General features: G+C 38.9%; 1 protein-coding gene across 1 annotated transcript in view; it reads right to left on the reverse strand.

Moving 5' to 3' along the window:
• Positions 1 to 18,514, reverse strand: part of UBAC2 (UBA domain containing 2) — a 176,589-nt gene that overhangs the window by 54,046 nt on the left and 104,029 nt on the right. Inside the window, exons 5-6 of the mRNA XM_078070137.1 lie at positions 11,086 to 11,209; positions 6,346 to 6,393 (exon numbers count right to left, since the gene is read on the reverse strand). Of these exons, the coding sequence (XP_077926263.1) occupies positions 6,346 to 6,393; positions 11,086 to 11,209 (172 nt within the window). The remainder of the gene's footprint in view (positions 1 to 6,345; positions 6,394 to 11,085; positions 11,210 to 18,514) is intronic.

Raw genomic sequence — 18,514 nt, forward strand, 5'->3', positions numbered from 1 at the left:
TATAAGTGCTAAATAAGATCATATTTATAAAGCGCTTAGAAAAGAGCTGTATTAGTTGGCTTTCTCTAGGCTATTCTGTGGTAACAAGTGATCCAAATTTCAGCCGCTTAAAGCCAACACTGATTTCTCACTCATCTTACGTGCTGGCCACAGCCATGCTCCATGTGTCTCCTTCATTCCAAGGTCTGGGCTGAAGGAGTAGCTTCTATCTAGCACATGCTTTTCTCATGGCAAAGGGAACAGAGGAACAGTGGAACCGTGCAATGGCTCTTAAAACTTCTGCCTGAGAAGCACCCATCGCTGCTGCTCATGTCCTAGTGGCCAATGTAAGTCACAGAGTCAAGCCTGATGGTGACAGATCACGCAGAGGCGCTGCAGGGAGGCCCGTGGTAGAGAGGGGCAGCAAATACTCTGAACAAACAAAAATATCTGAACAAATAACATCATCTACCACAGGTGCATGGTACATAGTAAGTGCCACGTGTTTGTTAAAGAAAAATTAGTGATTGGACAACGGCACAGAATCCTGAGAAAGGACAAGATGTTCAGGAAGAGTCAAACTTAGTCAGAGTCCCTGAAGTATATGGTACACAGGGATTAGATTGGTACGTGAAGAAGCCAAATTTTGAAAGGCTTTGAAAAGAGGCTAGGAGGGCGCCTGGGTGGCTCAGTCTGTTAAGCATCTGCCTTCAGCGTCCAGGGATCGAGCCCCACGTCAGGCTCTGTGCTCAGCATGGAGTCTGCTTCTCCCTCTCCCTCTGCCCCTCCCCCTGCTCATGTTCTCTCACTCTCACTCTCTTTCAAATAAATAAATAAAATCTTTAAAAAAAAAATGAAAAGAGGCTAGGTTTTTACCTATAGGTAAAAGATAAGTTGCAGCAATAAAAATTTTACACCTGTATTTTATAAGGCACTTCTGTGACAGCCTTATCAAGACACTGGCAATAATAATAATTTCATTTATTCTGCACGGAACATGCAAAAATTAAAGTCTACTGGTCATTCCTTCTCTGTGGATACCTGTCTAATAGGACATTTGTCCTGTCAGCCCTGGACTGAGTTACAACTGTCATGCCATGGCAGAGGACAGAAGGCTTCTTTCAGTAGGTCCTGTCTACCTGTGGTCAGGATGGGAGATGGGGGCAGAGAGAGGATGGGAAGGAAAGGGGGCTAAGAGAGAAGGAACGAACAGATCCATACGAGAGAGAAAATGTGTGTGTGTGATGTGTGATGGACCGATAAGCACTACACTGGGTGTCAGAATGATAAACGCCACGTTGACTGTAAGAAGGTGAAAGCACCCTCCATATCTGGCTGTTTTCTGGGAAGTCACTGTTGTCTTCCCACTACTACAAGTGGTCTTGCAACCTCACAGCTCTAACCAGCCTTGACTTCCTATTACATCTGTCATGTCAATCAACCGCTGGAACTAATCTCAATCCCTGAAGTTCAACTGAAAATCTCGGGCTTCAGATGAGTTCTCTGACCCACTCTACTGTACCGTTTTTTGGTCAATCCAGAGAAGAAATATAAAGGAAGAAAGAAAAAGGAAAAGGAGGCATGGAGAGAAGAAAAAGACATGAAAAGCAGGGGAAGGACCAGAGGACCCAACACACCATTCTCATTCAGGGCTCTAAAACTTACTCCACAGAAGTTTGGATTTCCACAGATTATGCTAGTTCCATAAGCTTTCCCCTTAATGTTACACCATGACTTGGGAAGCCAAACAACATAAGGTTCTGCTTGATGCTTTTTCTTTTACAGTTACCGTAAGACAATGTTTTATATTTTTTCCTTAAAACTATTGTGGATGGAAGAAAAAAAAGCAATCACAGCCCACAAATGAGGCATCCTGACTCTTACAAGATTGCTCACTTTTCCCTTCCTCTTTTTTATGATTTATAAACCCTAATAAAACTATAATCTCCCACTGTCATGAAGTTTTTTGTTTAAAAAGCTTTAAAGAACCCCACTGCCTACAGAAAAAAATACAAACTCAAACCACATTCAGACTCCTAAATAATCTGGTGTCAATCTATGTTTCTAATCTTGTTATTGGGTAGGACAGATTTTTTTTTTCACATTAAGGCTGCTTGGTCATGAGATAATCGAAGTCTGATATATTGTACAGAACAGGGAATGAATGCAGGAAATGGGCAGGCTGAGAAGGGGAGTTCAAAGGGAGAAGCCTGGAGCCTGAGAAATACAGGCCTGTCTGTTAACTCGCCCCCAAATAGCTTGAAAGAAGACCAAATGATGATAAATATGTGAATTGTAAAAAGAAAATTGGCAAAAGCAGGCTCTTTCTGTTTTAGTCATCCCAGAATCAGCTCAGGCTTGAGACTTCAACTTTCGAGAATTAGGGTACATCCCAGTGGTAATGATTCACTACTATGATTCATAAAATGGCAGAAAATGAAGAAGTGCAGGGATATGGATAGCCTGAAGGCTCTCTGCAGAACCACAAAAAGAACTTAAATAAAGTTCAGTAAGTAAACACATTCTTTATGGAAAAGAAGTATTAATGTGTAACAAGACAAGAGAACTTGTGACTATGTGAAGAGTGCCCCTGATTTTTGAAGGTCTCTTACCAAAGACACTGAGAAGAACAGTCAAACATGATAATGAGAGGATAGCAGAAGCAGGTAGATATGAACATCTTCGAAAGTTCATGCTTAAATTGAGACATTTCCCTTGGCCGCTGTCGCCAAGCTTTCCAATTATAATTTTGTGGTCTTTCACTGAAACAGTCATATTTTAAATACTAAATGGTGGTATTAAAAACCAGAATTGCCAAAGGAGGAATGACATAACATAAAACACATATCAGTGATACATGTGAATAATCTCAAAGGAATCTTTAAGTAAATCTGAATGCCCCTTACCTTTTCTGGGCAGCAGGTGGAATCTCTCATGGATCACAAAACGGAACTGAAGAGGGACAGCTGTCCTAGACAACTAACTTAGTATTGCCCCTGGTAAGCTACACACCTTCCCCCTCTCAACCTGGGAAAAAAATTTAGTCCTCATTCTTCTCTGACATCACTGAACACAGAAAGTGGGCTCCTATCTAGAAGTACTGTCCTGACTATCATCTGTCAACCTCTCTCCTTTCAACCAGTGAGGTATTTTATTATTTTTTAAAAATATTTTATTTACTAATTTGAGAGAGAGAGTGAGAGAGTACGGGGGGAGGGCGGGCACGGGGAGCAGAGGGAGAAGCAGACTCCCCGCCGAGCAGGGAGCCCAATGCGGGGCTCAATCCTAGGACCCTGGGATCATGACCTGAGTTGAAGGCAGACACTTAACTGACTGAGCCACTCAGGTGTCCTAATCAGTGAGGTATTTTAAAGTTATATATTCAGAAACATTTATAATCATGGAAGAATAAGTGACACAAGGAGAGAGAAAAACTAGCTTAACCAAAATCAATCCACCGATAACTAAATAAAATAAATCCGAAGTTGGCAGCTTTCCAGAAAAGCATGAGTCAAGTTTGTGGTTTCTATGACAGCAGATGCACATGACTTATGTTTTACACAAATGTCTTTTTTTTAAAAAAAGCTCTTTCTCTTAAAAAACACGTAATTGCCAGATTGAAATAAAATCACTTCCTTAACACACACAGTATGTCAGGAGAACTATTGGTTTTAATGCCAAAAGGTGAAATTTCATTAGGTTTCCTAACATTCCCCCGAACACTGAATACCATCTGTGCACTTCTTTTTGATAGTAAGAATTTTTATTTTCTTTTTAGTATTTTATTTAGCATTAAAAAAAAGGGAAGTCACTTGATATATATGGGGAGAGGAGAAGTCACGTTGAGCAACAGACATCTGGGACAAGTTGTGGCTTTGTGGATCTCAGACTCTGATTCTATAATCAGAAGTGTGTAAACCGAACATTCACAAATAATTTTAATATCCTCCTTTATAATTATCCTTATTTAAAGTGTACTATATTAAATATTTCATTTAAAAAACATGGTTTTCTGGAAAAAGTCAGAAATAAAATATTCATTAAATTCAAAACAAGCACCAACGTTATTGTATAGCATAAAGGAAAACTGGCTATGATTATCACTGATACTAATCACTGTAAGTAAATACAGTATCATCCAATTATGGTAGAATAATAATGAATAACCAAACCGATATGAAGATTGGTCAGATTTGTGTTCACAGTAGGTCAATGTTGGCTGAATTAATCACTGTAAAAAGTGAAATTTCAATTGGCTCGGAGGAATTCATTAATGGGGGGATTATTTAAATACTAAATTCTGGGAATTATATTCCAAATACTGTGCAATTCTACTTACTCTTATCAAACAAGGGATTTTTATGTTAAAAATTTGTTATTGGGGTGCTTGGGTGGCTCAGTCAGTTAAGCATCTGACTCTTGATTTCCACTCAGAGCATGATCTCAGGGTCGTGAGATCGGGTCCCATGTTGGGCTCCACGGTGGGCGTAGAGCCTGCTTAAGATTCTCTCTATCCCTTTCCCTCTGCCCTAACCCTCTCTAAAATAAAAATAAAAAATCGTTACACTAATGGTTCTTAAAAAAAAATTCAAAAATTCCATATACATCACCCAGTGCTCATCATGACAAGACACTTGAAACTAATATAACACTGTATGTTAACTACAATGTAATTCAAATAAAAATTTAAATTAAAAAAAAGCAAAAAAAAAATTTAAACAAGCACCTACCTGTTAAGCATGTGTACTGGAAAATAATGTGACCACAACATGCATATTTTAGATTTTAAAAAGACTACAAAGAGATGAAAAAAATGCAACCTCCAATTCTAGAGCATTGAATGTCACAAAATGAAACTTTCTAAGGTGATAGCAAGCACTTAATTTACAACCAGGAGTCTCAAAACAATAGAGAAATAAAATGAAATGTCTTAAAACAAATGTCACATATGAGTTATTAAAGAAGGGTTTGGATAATAACAGCCAATCAATCAATAATAAATGAACACAGTGAAATATAGTCTGGTACTTCTCAAATTCTTGAATGCTTTAGGAAAATATCCAAAACAGGGCTCAAGACCATTCATTGCTAAGGGAAACAAAATGTATCATGAGAGAAATAGTAGACTGTCATGCTGCTCTCATTATGAAAGCAATGAGCTATCTATTCATTGTTTGCAGGCTAGTGAAGTAGCTGTTAATCAAGCTGGCAGCTGAAGTGGGAGGAGATTAGGCTGGGGAGAGCCTGGCGACAGTGCCCCACAGACTCGATCTGACCCCACACTGTCACCAAGTCACTACAAAGTCTTAGGAACACCAAGTGGCTTGCATAGTTTGAAGACCACATAACGGAGGTCAGCTCTGTGGTCCTGAAGGCCAATCAGGTATCTGATCAGAATGTGGGCTGGCAGCTTGGGGAATGAAGGACTAAGTTGTATACAAAAAGAATGAACACAGAAAAGAAACTACACAGAGCACATAAAGGAAGGAGAGAAGTGAGCAGGCCTAAACTAACGACACAGGGGCCCCAATCCCACTCACCAGGAAGCAAGAATAAATCATGGTAACTCACTTACAATGTCTGCAGGGGAGGGTACAGTTATTTCCAAATCCTTCCCCTGGGAGGTTATACACAACACCATGAATCCCTTCTGCAATTTTCTTAGTCTTTCCCAAGGAAGAAATTACAACTATATTCCATACACACTAATTATAAACGTATTTTTATATAAATTTGGGAGTGCAAATTTAAGTCATAAATGAAAAAGCTCAACTTCATGTTCTAGATTTCTTTTCAAATATCTCATACACTCATTAGAGTTTAACACAAATGCTTATAATTTAATAATTAAATTAAATTAAACTTAAAAGAGCAGTGGGGGGATGGGTGGGATGAAGACATTCTAGCACACGGGTGAAGATGCTGCCTAGCCCTTCAGCTCATCCCTGCTGCCTTCCCTGGCCACACACCCGATGATTCTCCTGCCAGTTCCAGTCCACCTGACTTTCCATTTCGCCTTATTTTTCCCCTTGCATGACAATGTCTCTTTACAAAACAAGTAGAACATCTCTCGTTATTTTTAGTAAATCCAACTTCATTTTTTTTGGTCATTTTTTTCTTACTATGAGTTCGACTATTAAGGTAATTTTTAAAAACACTAACAAGAAACTCAGCTAAAACTTTCATTAAAATTACCTTGAAAACTGAGACAAACTTTGCATTAATAAAGGAGTAGCACTGAGATAGAACTGAGATGGTTAAAAGAAAGCTGGAGACAACTGAATGTGACCCAAATCCAAACATGACATTTTTCCTAAAGTTGCTTCAGAAAAGAGAGAGAGTAGGGGGAGAGGAAATCACACTTACAAGTCCACTTATGGCTACAATCCAGATGTAGGAACCAGAGGTGAAAAGCTATAAAAGAAAAAAAAAAAGCAACTAAAAATGAAATTCAACCACCACCAACCAGTCACAGCATACTTTTGTTTTATATAACTACAGTGATAACCATTGAAGTATTAATTATATATCTCTTAATATAAACAAGTACAAAATTAATTAATATCAATTCTGTCACCCAAAAGAAAATAATATATTATTTTTTTCTTTTTTTAATCAAGCTCTCAGCCTTTCCATAGCCGAAAATAGACTGGTTGAACCTGGGCCACTCCTGTGCAAAGAAAAATAAGTGAAATTCAAGCATATTCTTCTTTACAAATGGACATTAATTGATTTAAACAAAGTAAAATACCACATACAAAGAAATTATTACAATCAACAACATACAAAATATGCAGTCACTGTCCCATGCTTGGTGTTGAGTAATGACAAGTAGTTTATATAATTCTCTCATTTTAATTTCTCATCACTGTGACTCTAAATTTAGCTAAGCAGACTTCTGCAAGCTTGCAGGGCCATGTCCAGTGCTATTCTGCGTAACTGTTGTTACTCTCATTCCAGTGTACTCAGAGAAGTTCACTAATTCAGTTACTTAGCAAACTAAATAATGATATCAAAGTTAATTAATGCAGAAGTAATTAGAATTAGGTTTCATAAAATCTCTCCCTTTGTTTTCTAAATCATTTACATATGAGACTTGTGCTTAGGGTAAAAAAAAAAAAAAAAAGCTGTAAGACATTCAAAGTGTTCCTGAAAGAAAGAAAAGATCTAGAGCCTACTGTTTATTCATATTTAGATCTTTAGATCGGGAGTATAAGGACTTCTGCTCCTAGAGAAAGAAGCAGGACCAGAGGTTAACTGCAGATACTATGCTAGATGAAAACCTCAAAGTTCTGCACATTTATCAAGGATACATAAAAAAAGATCCGTACAAAGAAGGCAGGTACAAAGGTAAGAGATGACAAAGCACAGGTAAAAAGGAGGCTAACAAATTTTGTTCTTAGTGCTACCTCATGTAGAAAGGAGCACTGGTTGCAAATTTAAATTTAATCCCTTGATCTAAAATTTAATCTTTTTTAAAGAAGATGTGGTGTGTATGTATATATATATATATATATATATATATATATACACAATGGAATATCACTCAGCTGTCAAAAAATGAAATCTTTTATTACTATTATTAACATATAATGTATTATTTGTTTCAGGGGTACAGGTCTGTGATTCATCAGTCTTACACAATTCACAGCACTCACAACACACACCCTCCCCCGTGCCCATCGCCCAGCCACCCCATCCCTCCCACCACCCTCCACTCCAGCAACCCTCAGTTTGTTTGCTGAGATTAAGAGTCTCTTATGGTTTGTCTCCCTCTCTGGTCTCATCTTGTTTCATTTTTTCCTCTCTTCCCCAATGATCCTCTGACTTGTTTCTCAAATTCCACATATCAGTGAAATCATATGGTATTTGTCTTTCTCTGGTTGACTTATTTTGCTTAGCGTAATACCCTCTAGTTCCATCCACATCATTGCAAATGGCAAGATTTCATTTTTTGATGGCTGCATAATATTCCATAGTGTGTGTGTGTGTGTGTGTGTGTGTGTGTGTGTATGATTATTTGTTCCTTGGGTGTTGAGTTTGATAAGTTCTTTATAGATTTTGGATACTAGCCCTTTATCTGATATGCCATTTGCAAAAAAATGAAATCTTGCCATATGCAATGACGTGGATGGAACTAGAGGGTATTATACTAAGCAAAATAAATCAATCACAGAAAGACAATTATATGATTTCACTCATATGTGGAATTCAAGAAACAAAAGAGAGGAGCATAAAGGAAGGGAGGGAAAAATAAAACAAGACATAATTGGGACAGTGAGACAAATCATAAGACACTACTAACCGTAAGAAACAAACTGAGGGTTGCTGGAGGGAAGGGGGTGGAGGGATGGGATAAAAGGGTGATGGGCATTAAGGAGGGAATGTGATGTAATGAGCACTGGGTGTTACATACATCTGATGAATCACTGAACTCTACCTCTGAAACTAATAATACACTATATGTTAATCAATTGAATTTAAATAAAAAAAATCAATCCTTTTATCTAGCATGGATGCTTGTTGAATATAAACGACTGAAAATAACAAGGATGAGAATTATGTGGAAAAACAGTTTTCTGTAGTCTTATTCTAAAAATATAAGGAATAATAAAATAGCTAACACTTTCTTTTTGTTGTTTTGTTTTGTTTTTGTTTGTTTGTTTTCAGCTAACACTTTCATAACACTTACTATGTGCCAAGCAAGCAGTGATCTTAACGCTTTTCATATATTGAACTTACAGAATCCTCCTAAACCCCCTACAAAGTAAGTTCTATTATGAACTCTATTTGCAAATTGAAATTGATTTGAAAGTGAAAGCAATTTGCTCACGATCAGAGAGCTGGTGGGTGATGGAGCTGGGAGTGTACCCAAGTGGTCTGGCTCCACAGCCCAGTGCTCATGACCTCCATGTTTCCTACACAAGGAGGAAGAGCATATCATTAATTTCTTCAATAAAAAATTATTTCCTTTGGACTCTTAAGTCCCTCACCTTATTGCACATTTGGTCCCAACTGTGTCTGCTCATGCTTTAACAGTGTGTACGTTTTTTTCTCACTGCTGGGCTCCGTGGGGACAGGTGCTACCTCTCATTTCATCTTCCACAGCCCCTAGCACAGGCCATTCCATGACTGTCTCTCAAGCCATTTGATACCTTCACAAACATTTTTGTTCCTCTGATAATGATTAAAATAATTCATTCACTCATTCCCTCCCTGATTCATTCATTCATTCATTCATTCATCCAATGTCCCTGGCTTCACAAAGTTGTTATGCAGGAGACAGAAACGCACAGAAACATGCATGAAGGTCCAGGGAGGAGGGAGGTAGGGAAAGAAGAGAAACTTTGAGAATATGGGGTTCACATTCACTCCAAGGTGGGGAGGGGTGGGAGTAGGTACTAGATAGGCAAAAAGAACCCTGAATGCCATTCAGGCTAAGGACTTTAGATGTTATCAAGAAGCCAATGAGGCATCTCCACCTCCACTTTCTGATACCAGCTTCTACCTCACCAGTAAATAATTAATAAATTGATAAGTAATAAATAAATAATATTCATAATCTCAGAAAAACCAATAGTGGCAGCTATAGAGACATAAATTATTAATTAATAATAAGAACCAACTGACTTAGTTCTTACTATCTGTTGGGCTTATCCTAAACAACCAACACTATTATCTCTAACCCTTCAAATGACCTTGTAAGATACACATTATTATTACCACTTTATAGATGGGCAAATGGGAGCTCAGAAAAGTAATAAAGCAAATAACTACCAGAGCAAGTTATCAAACCAAAATCCACTTGGCGCCAAAGATTTTCCACAATGCTCCACTGAATTCCTATGTCATAATTAATAAAACAACACTTTTCATCCTCTAAAGCTCTGTAACTTTAGAGCTGGAAGGAACTATAGGGTCAACATGAGGCTCAGGGGCCTTCCATAACTTGACCCAAGTCCCAGCCTAGTGGGCGCCACGCTAGAACTAGAACTTGGGTGTCCTGCCCCCCATCCAGAGGATTCTTCTACCGCTGCATTCTGCCTTCTGCTGTAACATCTTTTAAAAAAGTAAACATGCCACAGCAAATCCTAGTAATAAGAATAAACTGCAGAAAGGGGCTATTAGGTGATATGAACACTAGGAAGGATAAGGGAGAGTTAACGGCATGCAGGTTGAGAGATGAAGAATAAACATTGCATGAAAAACAGTTGTAAAGTGGCGAGGAAACACCCACCCCAGATGAGCCATTGATAACACCTGACAGCACACTAGACAAATCGGAGGAAATACCAAAGGTTAAAAGGGGAGGGAGGAGGGTACTTGACAGAGACCCTAGTATCCGGTTTGATACATGTGGGATAAGGAATGTTATGAGTATTGACAGTGGATCAAAAGGCCAAACTACACATGGTACCACAGGAAACGACCGAGTAAGAGCTCACATCAAAAGCTCTGAGAGTGAAAGGAAAGTGACAAGTATTACAGGTAGAAAATGAAAATCATGTATCTCCTGTCACTTGGCCTGGAACCCAGCAGAGATAGGTCAATGGCACTGGATACTGGTGAACACGACCTTTTTCAATTTAAATCAAACAGTAAGAACTCTTAACGGTCTTCGTATCAAACCATCCAGTAAATGGTGAGGGTGCCAGCGTGCCGTGCAGCACAGGAATGACAGAGTGGGTAAGGCTTACCTGCTCTCTTCGTCAGAGCTTTATTTGTGACACTGTACTCAATAAATTAATCTTGACAGTGATTTTCCACTTTCAACCTTTCAACGGTTCTCATTTGTTTCTACTTCATACTGTGATTTTTTAAAAAGTACTCACACAGAATTGCACAATGCAATTAAAATATTTTCCACTGAGACAAATTACAGTGAAAGCTCTTATCAGATTTCTAAAGACTATGAAAGTATTCTAGTACTTTATATACCTTGATGTTCTTGTTCTGTAACACTTCCTTTGAACATTTGATATAGATCATAAAGCCAAACTTATGGGGAAAAAAACCATTGCTTTCAAGGAGATCAAATGAGAAAAAGACCCCCCCCCAAAAAAAGATCTGGTTAAGGAAACGTGAACATAAAAATGCATACTGTACCTGCAGTCCCAATATATAAATCAATGTCTTGTTTGTGATGGACAACGGGCCCAGAATTTGTGCCACTTGGATTCTTGGTATGGAGCAATAAAATGGTACAAAGAGAGCAAACACAGGTGCCAGGCTATGCAAATAAATAAAAAAAAAAAATCACTATAGTAGTATACTCAATTTAAAACACCAATAGCAAATATATATTATTGAAGTAACACTGCTTATAATTTTATTTCTGTCTGAAAGCATGGTCTCAGATATACAAGTTGGTTTCTATATGTGCATCACATTGGAAATAATTTGTACTTATAGATAACATTTTTATGAAAACTCGAATTATCTAACACTTATTGACTCTCCTAAAATTATTGCAAAGTGGTTCAGCAACTACTAATAAATTGTCAGGCACTGTGAGAAAATTTAAAGTTGCTGCTATGTTTTCTTTCCATGAATGACTTAAATCTAATGAAAGAGACTGTGACAAAAGCAACATACATCATTGACCATGGTCACATCCCAAAGGCTCATCTCCCACCGTCCCACTGTATCACCATACCATTTGACACCCTTACCACCCCTGCCTTCCCTTCCTCAAACCCCTTCTTCCCCCTGCCTTAAAGCCGTTCTTGCTGGTCCCCCAGATTTCTCCTGCCACTCTTCTTCTACCCTCTCCGGGGCTCCACTAGAGGCTCTTCTTCTTGCTCCAGTGTCTCCTTGCATCATCACAAGCCCTTCTCCGGCATCGATTATGAAATTGAAGTGAGCTCCCAAACTATCTGCCTGTCCCTCCCCTCGTGATGAAACTCAGTTTGATACCTTCAACTTGACATATCCAAAAGTCACAAGTGTCTTTCTCATTAAAGTCTTGTTTCTTTCTAATCTGTCTTTTAACACTGTTGACGCACAAAACACAACTCTGATCATGTCACATGCCTGTTTAAAACCCATCCTTCCACAGGCTCCCCGGATCCAAAGAGGAAATGTAAATATGAACATGAAATAGCAAAGCCCTCCAATTCTTTATTAGTGTAGTTTCCCATACCTGTCCTCGGCTCCCTTCCTCTGACCTGTCTGTCCCTCCCCCCACCTTAACCCCCTAAGACGCTCCCTGGGCATATTAGACTCTTTTAACTATTCACTGACACAAGTTATTCTTCCAACATAAATGTCCTTCCCACTTTTCTGCTTAGGAAATATCTGCGGTGTAGGACAGCTCAATTCTGTCCCACAGGGATTACTCCAGCTCCTCTGGGTGGCCAGAAGCTCCCTTCTTTGCTCTAAAACCACCCCAGTCTCACTGTTGCAGTGACTCGGTGAGTCCCTGGGCACTGGGTGTGAGGTGGTAGCCCAGGTTCAGGAGCTCCATCTACGTCTAATCTCAAGAAACCCGCTCCAGCACTGCACACGCACATTCCTGCCATGACTAGGTAGGCAACAGGAATGAGGAGAATCATCTGGACACACACTCACACCGATTCTTCATTAGACACTTGGCTTCACGACTCTATCTTTTATTTTCCTTTTTTTTTTTTTTTTTGGTGAATGGCACTAGTACATCTTTACCATAAGAAAAATGCAAAATGCAAGAAATGTTCTTACTACCATTTTTGTGGAAACACAAGACCCTTTTGTGCCAAGTTTTCCCTTCTTTGATAGAGATCATGTTATTAAAAAATCACTCACTGTCTTCTCAATTCTGCTTCTAAAAACAAAACGAAAGCAAACATACACTGCAAATGTGAAAAATGGCAGCAGCATCAATAGGCATCAGTAAGAATGCAGCAAATACTAGAATAGGGAAAACCCCAATTGGCGAACACCTAAGTGCCAGACACTGGGTAAGGACTGGAGACACAGATATGTAAGATGTAATCTTTCTCAGTCTTGCAAGAAGGATGACAGGGACAGGGCAGCCGAGGTATGTACACAGCACAGTGGCTCGGTCTCAAATGCCTCACTCAGTTGGCCCTACCATAGCAGGGAAGGAAATGCATCCTCTTGGGTCCTCCAGCATGCACCACAGGGCTTGGCCCAGCATGGGAGCTCATTTAATTTGGGGCAATAAAATAATCCTTATTCTTGAAGAGTTGTATGATCAGGTTTTTTTTTTCCCAAAATGGGATAGTACTTACGAATAGAGCCTAGTGGCTATAATTCTAATCTTTTTTGTTATTTTATTTTTTTAAAAGATTTTATTCATTTATTTGATAGAGAAAGTACAAGTTGGCAGAGCAGCAAGCAGAGGGAGAAGGAGAAGCAGGCTCCCCTCTGAGCAGACAGCCCGATGTGGGACTTGATCCCAGAACCCTGAGATCATGACCTGAGCTGAAGGCAGACACTTAACCAACTGAGCCACCCAGGCGCCCCTTTTGTTATTTATTTTTAATTGAAGTAGTATTAACATATAGTGTTATATTAGTTTCAGGTGTACAATATATTGATTCAACACTTCTGTACATTGATACTCAGTGCGCATCACAATAAATGTACTCTTGTTTTTTCTAGGGTTAGGGTTAGAGTTAGGATTAAGGTATATGCTTGGTATCGTACAGTTCAGAGACCTCTCCAGAGGATCAGAATTAGTGTTAGTATTAGGGATAGCATTAGGGACAGGGTTTGGGGTTAGGGGATGTGCCTGGTATCCTGCAGTTCAGAGACCTCTCCAGAGAATAAAACCCCCATACTTCTGCTGGGGTAAGAATAGACATGGTATCCATCCACCAGTTGAGGCAAGGAAAGGATCTGGGGCTCTACATACTCTTTAAATAGATATTCAATTGGTCCTCTGTTTTCATGTCTACCTTCACACCCATTTTCAGATATACTACCAATTCTCAACTGTTTTGGTGCTTCTCCAGGATAACTAGGTTGCTTCTCGGTTTTTCTTATGGTTTGTTCTGGAAGTCACTTTCTCAGCTCTACGGGGTGGTTAGGGTTAGGGTTAGTGGTTAGGGTGTGTGCCTGGTATCCTGCAGTTTGGAGACCTCTCCAAAGGCTTATGGTTAGGGGTGGTATTAGGGTTAGGGTCAGGGGTTAGAGATTAGGGTTGTGCCTAGTATCCTGCAGTCCAGAGACCTCTCCACAGAATTAAACCCCAGACTTCTGCTGGGGTGAGAACAGACATGGCAGCCATCTACTGATCTGAGGCAAGGAGGCAATCTGGTGCTCTAAATACTCTTTAAATAGATATTCAATTGGTCCTTCCATTTTTATCTCTACCTTCACACACAATAAATGTACTCTTAATCCTCTTACCTATTTCACCCATCCCTACACCCATCTCCCCTATGGCAACCTACTTGTTTGTTCTCTGTATTTAAGAGTCTCTTTTTCCAACATCTGTCCATCAATTATCTGAAAGTCATTTCTTTTTTTTTCCCACTTAAAATAGCCTTATTTAATCTTCATTTTTGAAAGATGATGTTGGTAATTTATTTTATTTTTTTTTAATTTTTAACTTTTTTATTATGTTCAGTTAGATGTTGGAAAATACCATGTACAGGTTGCAAGCATTATCTATTTCATAATAGCTGATTAAATATGCTTTTAGAAGTAAAAAAAGAATGAGAATCTCATTTTTCATTGGTCTTTTGTTTTCTTTGTTCGTTTGTTTCGTTTCTTTAATTTTGCATATGACTAAAATCATATGGTATTTGTCTTTCTCTGATTTATTTCACTTAGCATTTTCCCCTCTAGGTCCATCCATGTCATTGCAAATGGTAAGAATTCATTCTTTTTTCATGGCTAATATTCCTGTGTGTATGTGTGTGTGTGTATGCAACATCTTTATCCATTCATCTATCAATAGACACTTGGGTTGCTTCCATATCTTTGCTATTACAAATACTGCTGCAATAAACATAAGGGGTGCATTTCTATTTTTGAATTAGTATTTTCATTTTCTTTGGGTAAGTACCCAGCAGTGGAATTAATGGAGCATAGTAATTCTATTTCTAATTTTTTAGGGAACCTCCATACTGTTTTCCACAGTGGCTGCACCAATTTGCATTCCCACCAACAGTGCACAAGGATTTTTTTTTTTTTTCACATCCTTGCCAACACTTGTTATTTCTTATCTTTTTTATTGTAGTCATTCTGACAGATGTAAGATGATATCTCACTGTGGTTTTGATTTGCAAGTCCCTGACAACTGAGCATCTTTTCATGTGTCTTTGGCTATCTGTATGTCTTCTTTGGAAAAATGTCTGTTCAGATCCTCTGTCCATTTTTTTAATCAAATTATTTGAGGGTTTTTTGGTGTTGTGATATAGAAGTTCTTTATGTTTTTTGGATATTAACCCTTTATCAGATAAATCATTTGCAATATCTTCTCCCATTCAGTAGGCTGCCTTGTTGCTTTGTTGATGGTTCTTTCACTGTGCAAAAGTTCTTTATTTTGGTGTAGTCCCAATAGTTTATTTTTGCTTTTGTTTCCCTTGCCTGAAGAGACATATCTAGAAAAATGTTTCTATAGCCAATGTCAAAGAGATTACTGCCTATGTCTTCTTCTAGGAGTTTTATAGTTTCAGGTCTCACATATAGGTCTAATCCATTTTGAGCTTATTTTTATGGTCACATTTTAACTAACTATAAGTTTGTTTTTTTTTTTTTAAAGATTTTATTTATTTATTTGACAGAGAGAGACACAGCGAGAGAGGGAACACAAGCAAGGGGAGTGGGAGAGGGAGAAGCAGGCTTCCCGCGGAGCAGGGAGCCCGATGCGGGGCTCGATCCCAGGACCCTGGGATCATGACCTGAGCCGAAGGCAGACGCTTAACGACTGAGCCACCCAGGCGCCCCCTAACTATAAGGTTTTTAAAAGTCTCCCATTAGAGGAGTGTCTGGGTGGCTCAGTCAGTTGACACAACCTGTGATTTTGGCTCAGGTCATGATCTCATGGGTGGTGAGATCGAGCCCTACGTAGGGCTCCGTGCTCAGCGGGGAGTCTGTTTGAGATTCTTTCCCTCTGGCCCTCCCCCAGCTCTCTCTCAAATAAATAAATAAATCTTTTTTAAAAAGTCTCCCAATAGATTATTCTATCAGAAAGCACCATATTTTACTTGGCATTGCATCCCCTGATACCTATGTAAATCCTTACACATAATTTACTCTCAATGTTTGATTGTAAAAAACTGACAAAGCAATTTTAATGAACAGAGAGTTATTTAAACTGCCATTATATGGATAAAGAAGATGTGGTGTGTGTACGTACGCACACACACACACACACACACACACACTGGAATATTACTCAGCCATCAAAAAATGAAATCTTGCCATTTGCAACGGCATGGATGGAACTAGAGGTATTATGCTAAATAAAATAAGTCAATCACAGGAAGATTCATGTCATTTCATTCATATGTAGGATTTAAGAAACACAACAGAGGAGCATAGGGGAAGAGAGGGAAAAATAAAACAAGATGAAATCAGAGAGGGAGAGAAACCATAAGAGACTCTTAATCATAGGAAACTGAGGGTTACTGGAGGGGAGGGGGGTGGAGGGATGGGGTAACTGGGTGATGGACATTAAGGAGGGCACATGATGTAATGAGCACTGGGTGTTACATGCAACTGACGAATCACTGAACTCTACCTCTGAAACTAATAATACACTATACGTTAATTAATTGAATTTAAATAAAAAAATAAACTGCCATTCTAAATACTACACAAAAGAACTGTTTAGTTCCATTTCAACTTACCGAAACTCAAACAAAGTTGATTAAGTAGCTGTGTGTTCTTTCCATTAAGAAGTACAAGTTGGTCACTCCTGGGCTTAAAATCCTCCATCGAATCCCCACCCAAGAGTAAAAGCCAAAGTCTTTACAAAGACCTAAAAGGCCCTGCATCCTGGACCCTGAACTTGGTCTTCTACTACGTGGCCTCCCCGCCACTCCCTCTGGCTGCTCCCTCCACACTGAAGCAGCCCCAGCAGGCATGTGGTGCCTCAGGGCACGTGCATCTCCTGGCCACCTTCCCAGAGACATGTGCACCCTTCTGGTCTTTACTCACGTAGCTCCTTCTCGGAGAAGCCCTCCTTGGCCGCTTCATTCCTAAGTGCAGCCCCTACCCTACCTCACTGACCCATCCCCACTCTGAATTCTCTAGTTCCTTTCCCCACAGCACCTATAACCTCCTAATCTACCACATGGCTTACTTATCACCTGTTTCTCTGACTGGAGGGAAACTCTACGGAGCCTGGGATTTCTGTTGGTTTTGTTTGCTGCTTTATCACCGCTCTCTAAAACCATGCCTGGCACAGAAGAGTTGCTTAAAAAATATTTGCTGAATAAATGAATTTCTCTTTAAAATGCCAAACTCCACAGAATTTGCCTTTTGTTTAAAAATGCGTCTTGCTTTATTATCTTTAATGGGATTAAAACATACAGTTTCATATACCTACTCAAAATGTGGCCTGCTGGTCTCTTGGTAATAATAAGAAAACTCTATTTTGGTTGCACTTGAGAGATCTCACCACAGAACATGTTCTTTGAGGTACTTAATTTATAGAAGTTCTTCTGTTTACACGTAGCAACACAGTGTAGCTGTGTATTCTTTCCATCAAGAAGTACAAGTTGGTCACTCCTGGGCGTGTAAAGGGTGATGTTACAATAGAGAATCTGAGGCCATGTTCCTGTTTGAGGTTACATTTCATTGTAAACTAAGAAAATACTGATAGGAATTTTAATGACCACAGTTCATGTCTTACATACCAATAAAAGAAGTTTAAAAATTCCTTAGAAGTTATTCATCACTATATAGTTTTAAACGATGACTAAGTACTAGACCACATATACCCATAATACAAAAGCACACATTTCAGACCATGAACATACAGGTTGTTTTGTAGAAATTTCCGTTGCTATTTCTATACACACAGACTTCACAAAATATCATGTTATTAGTCACTGACCAGTTTTTCTCTTTTCCTTATTTTATGATACTACATCTGTTCTCTATACTGTCAACAATAATTCAGTCTGACCCTTTTCATACTGTGACTTCTGGAAGCCCTGTCTGGCTTAAACATATGAAGCTGAAGTACAGAAAAAAGGAAAACAGGTTATAACTCCTTCCTTCCTTCAACTAATGTCACTAATATTTACTGAGTATCTACTATATACTTACAACTGTACTTGATAGGATAAAATACTAGAAAACACTCAGTTCAGGTCACAAATGTCCATCTTATCTCTTCTACAGAAAAGGACATTGACTGCACTTTTACAGTACAACAACAGAAATCCTGGTAACTTTCAAAGACAAGAAAAATAAGGTTTGTGGGCTTATGCGATGATCGCACTCTATGCCCCACAGCATCTCACAGGACAATCACCCCATCGCCTTTTCCTTACATACTAGACCACTCTAATACCAAATAGGAGGTAGATCCAGTTTGCTAGAACATTCACTTTAACTAAGTGAGTTCTTC

This window comes from Halichoerus grypus, chromosome 4 (assembly GCF_964656455.1).
Source record: "Halichoerus grypus chromosome 4, mHalGry1.hap1.1, whole genome shotgun sequence".
In the NCBI taxonomy this organism is placed as follows: Eukaryota; Metazoa; Chordata; class Mammalia; order Carnivora; family Phocidae; genus Halichoerus; species Halichoerus grypus.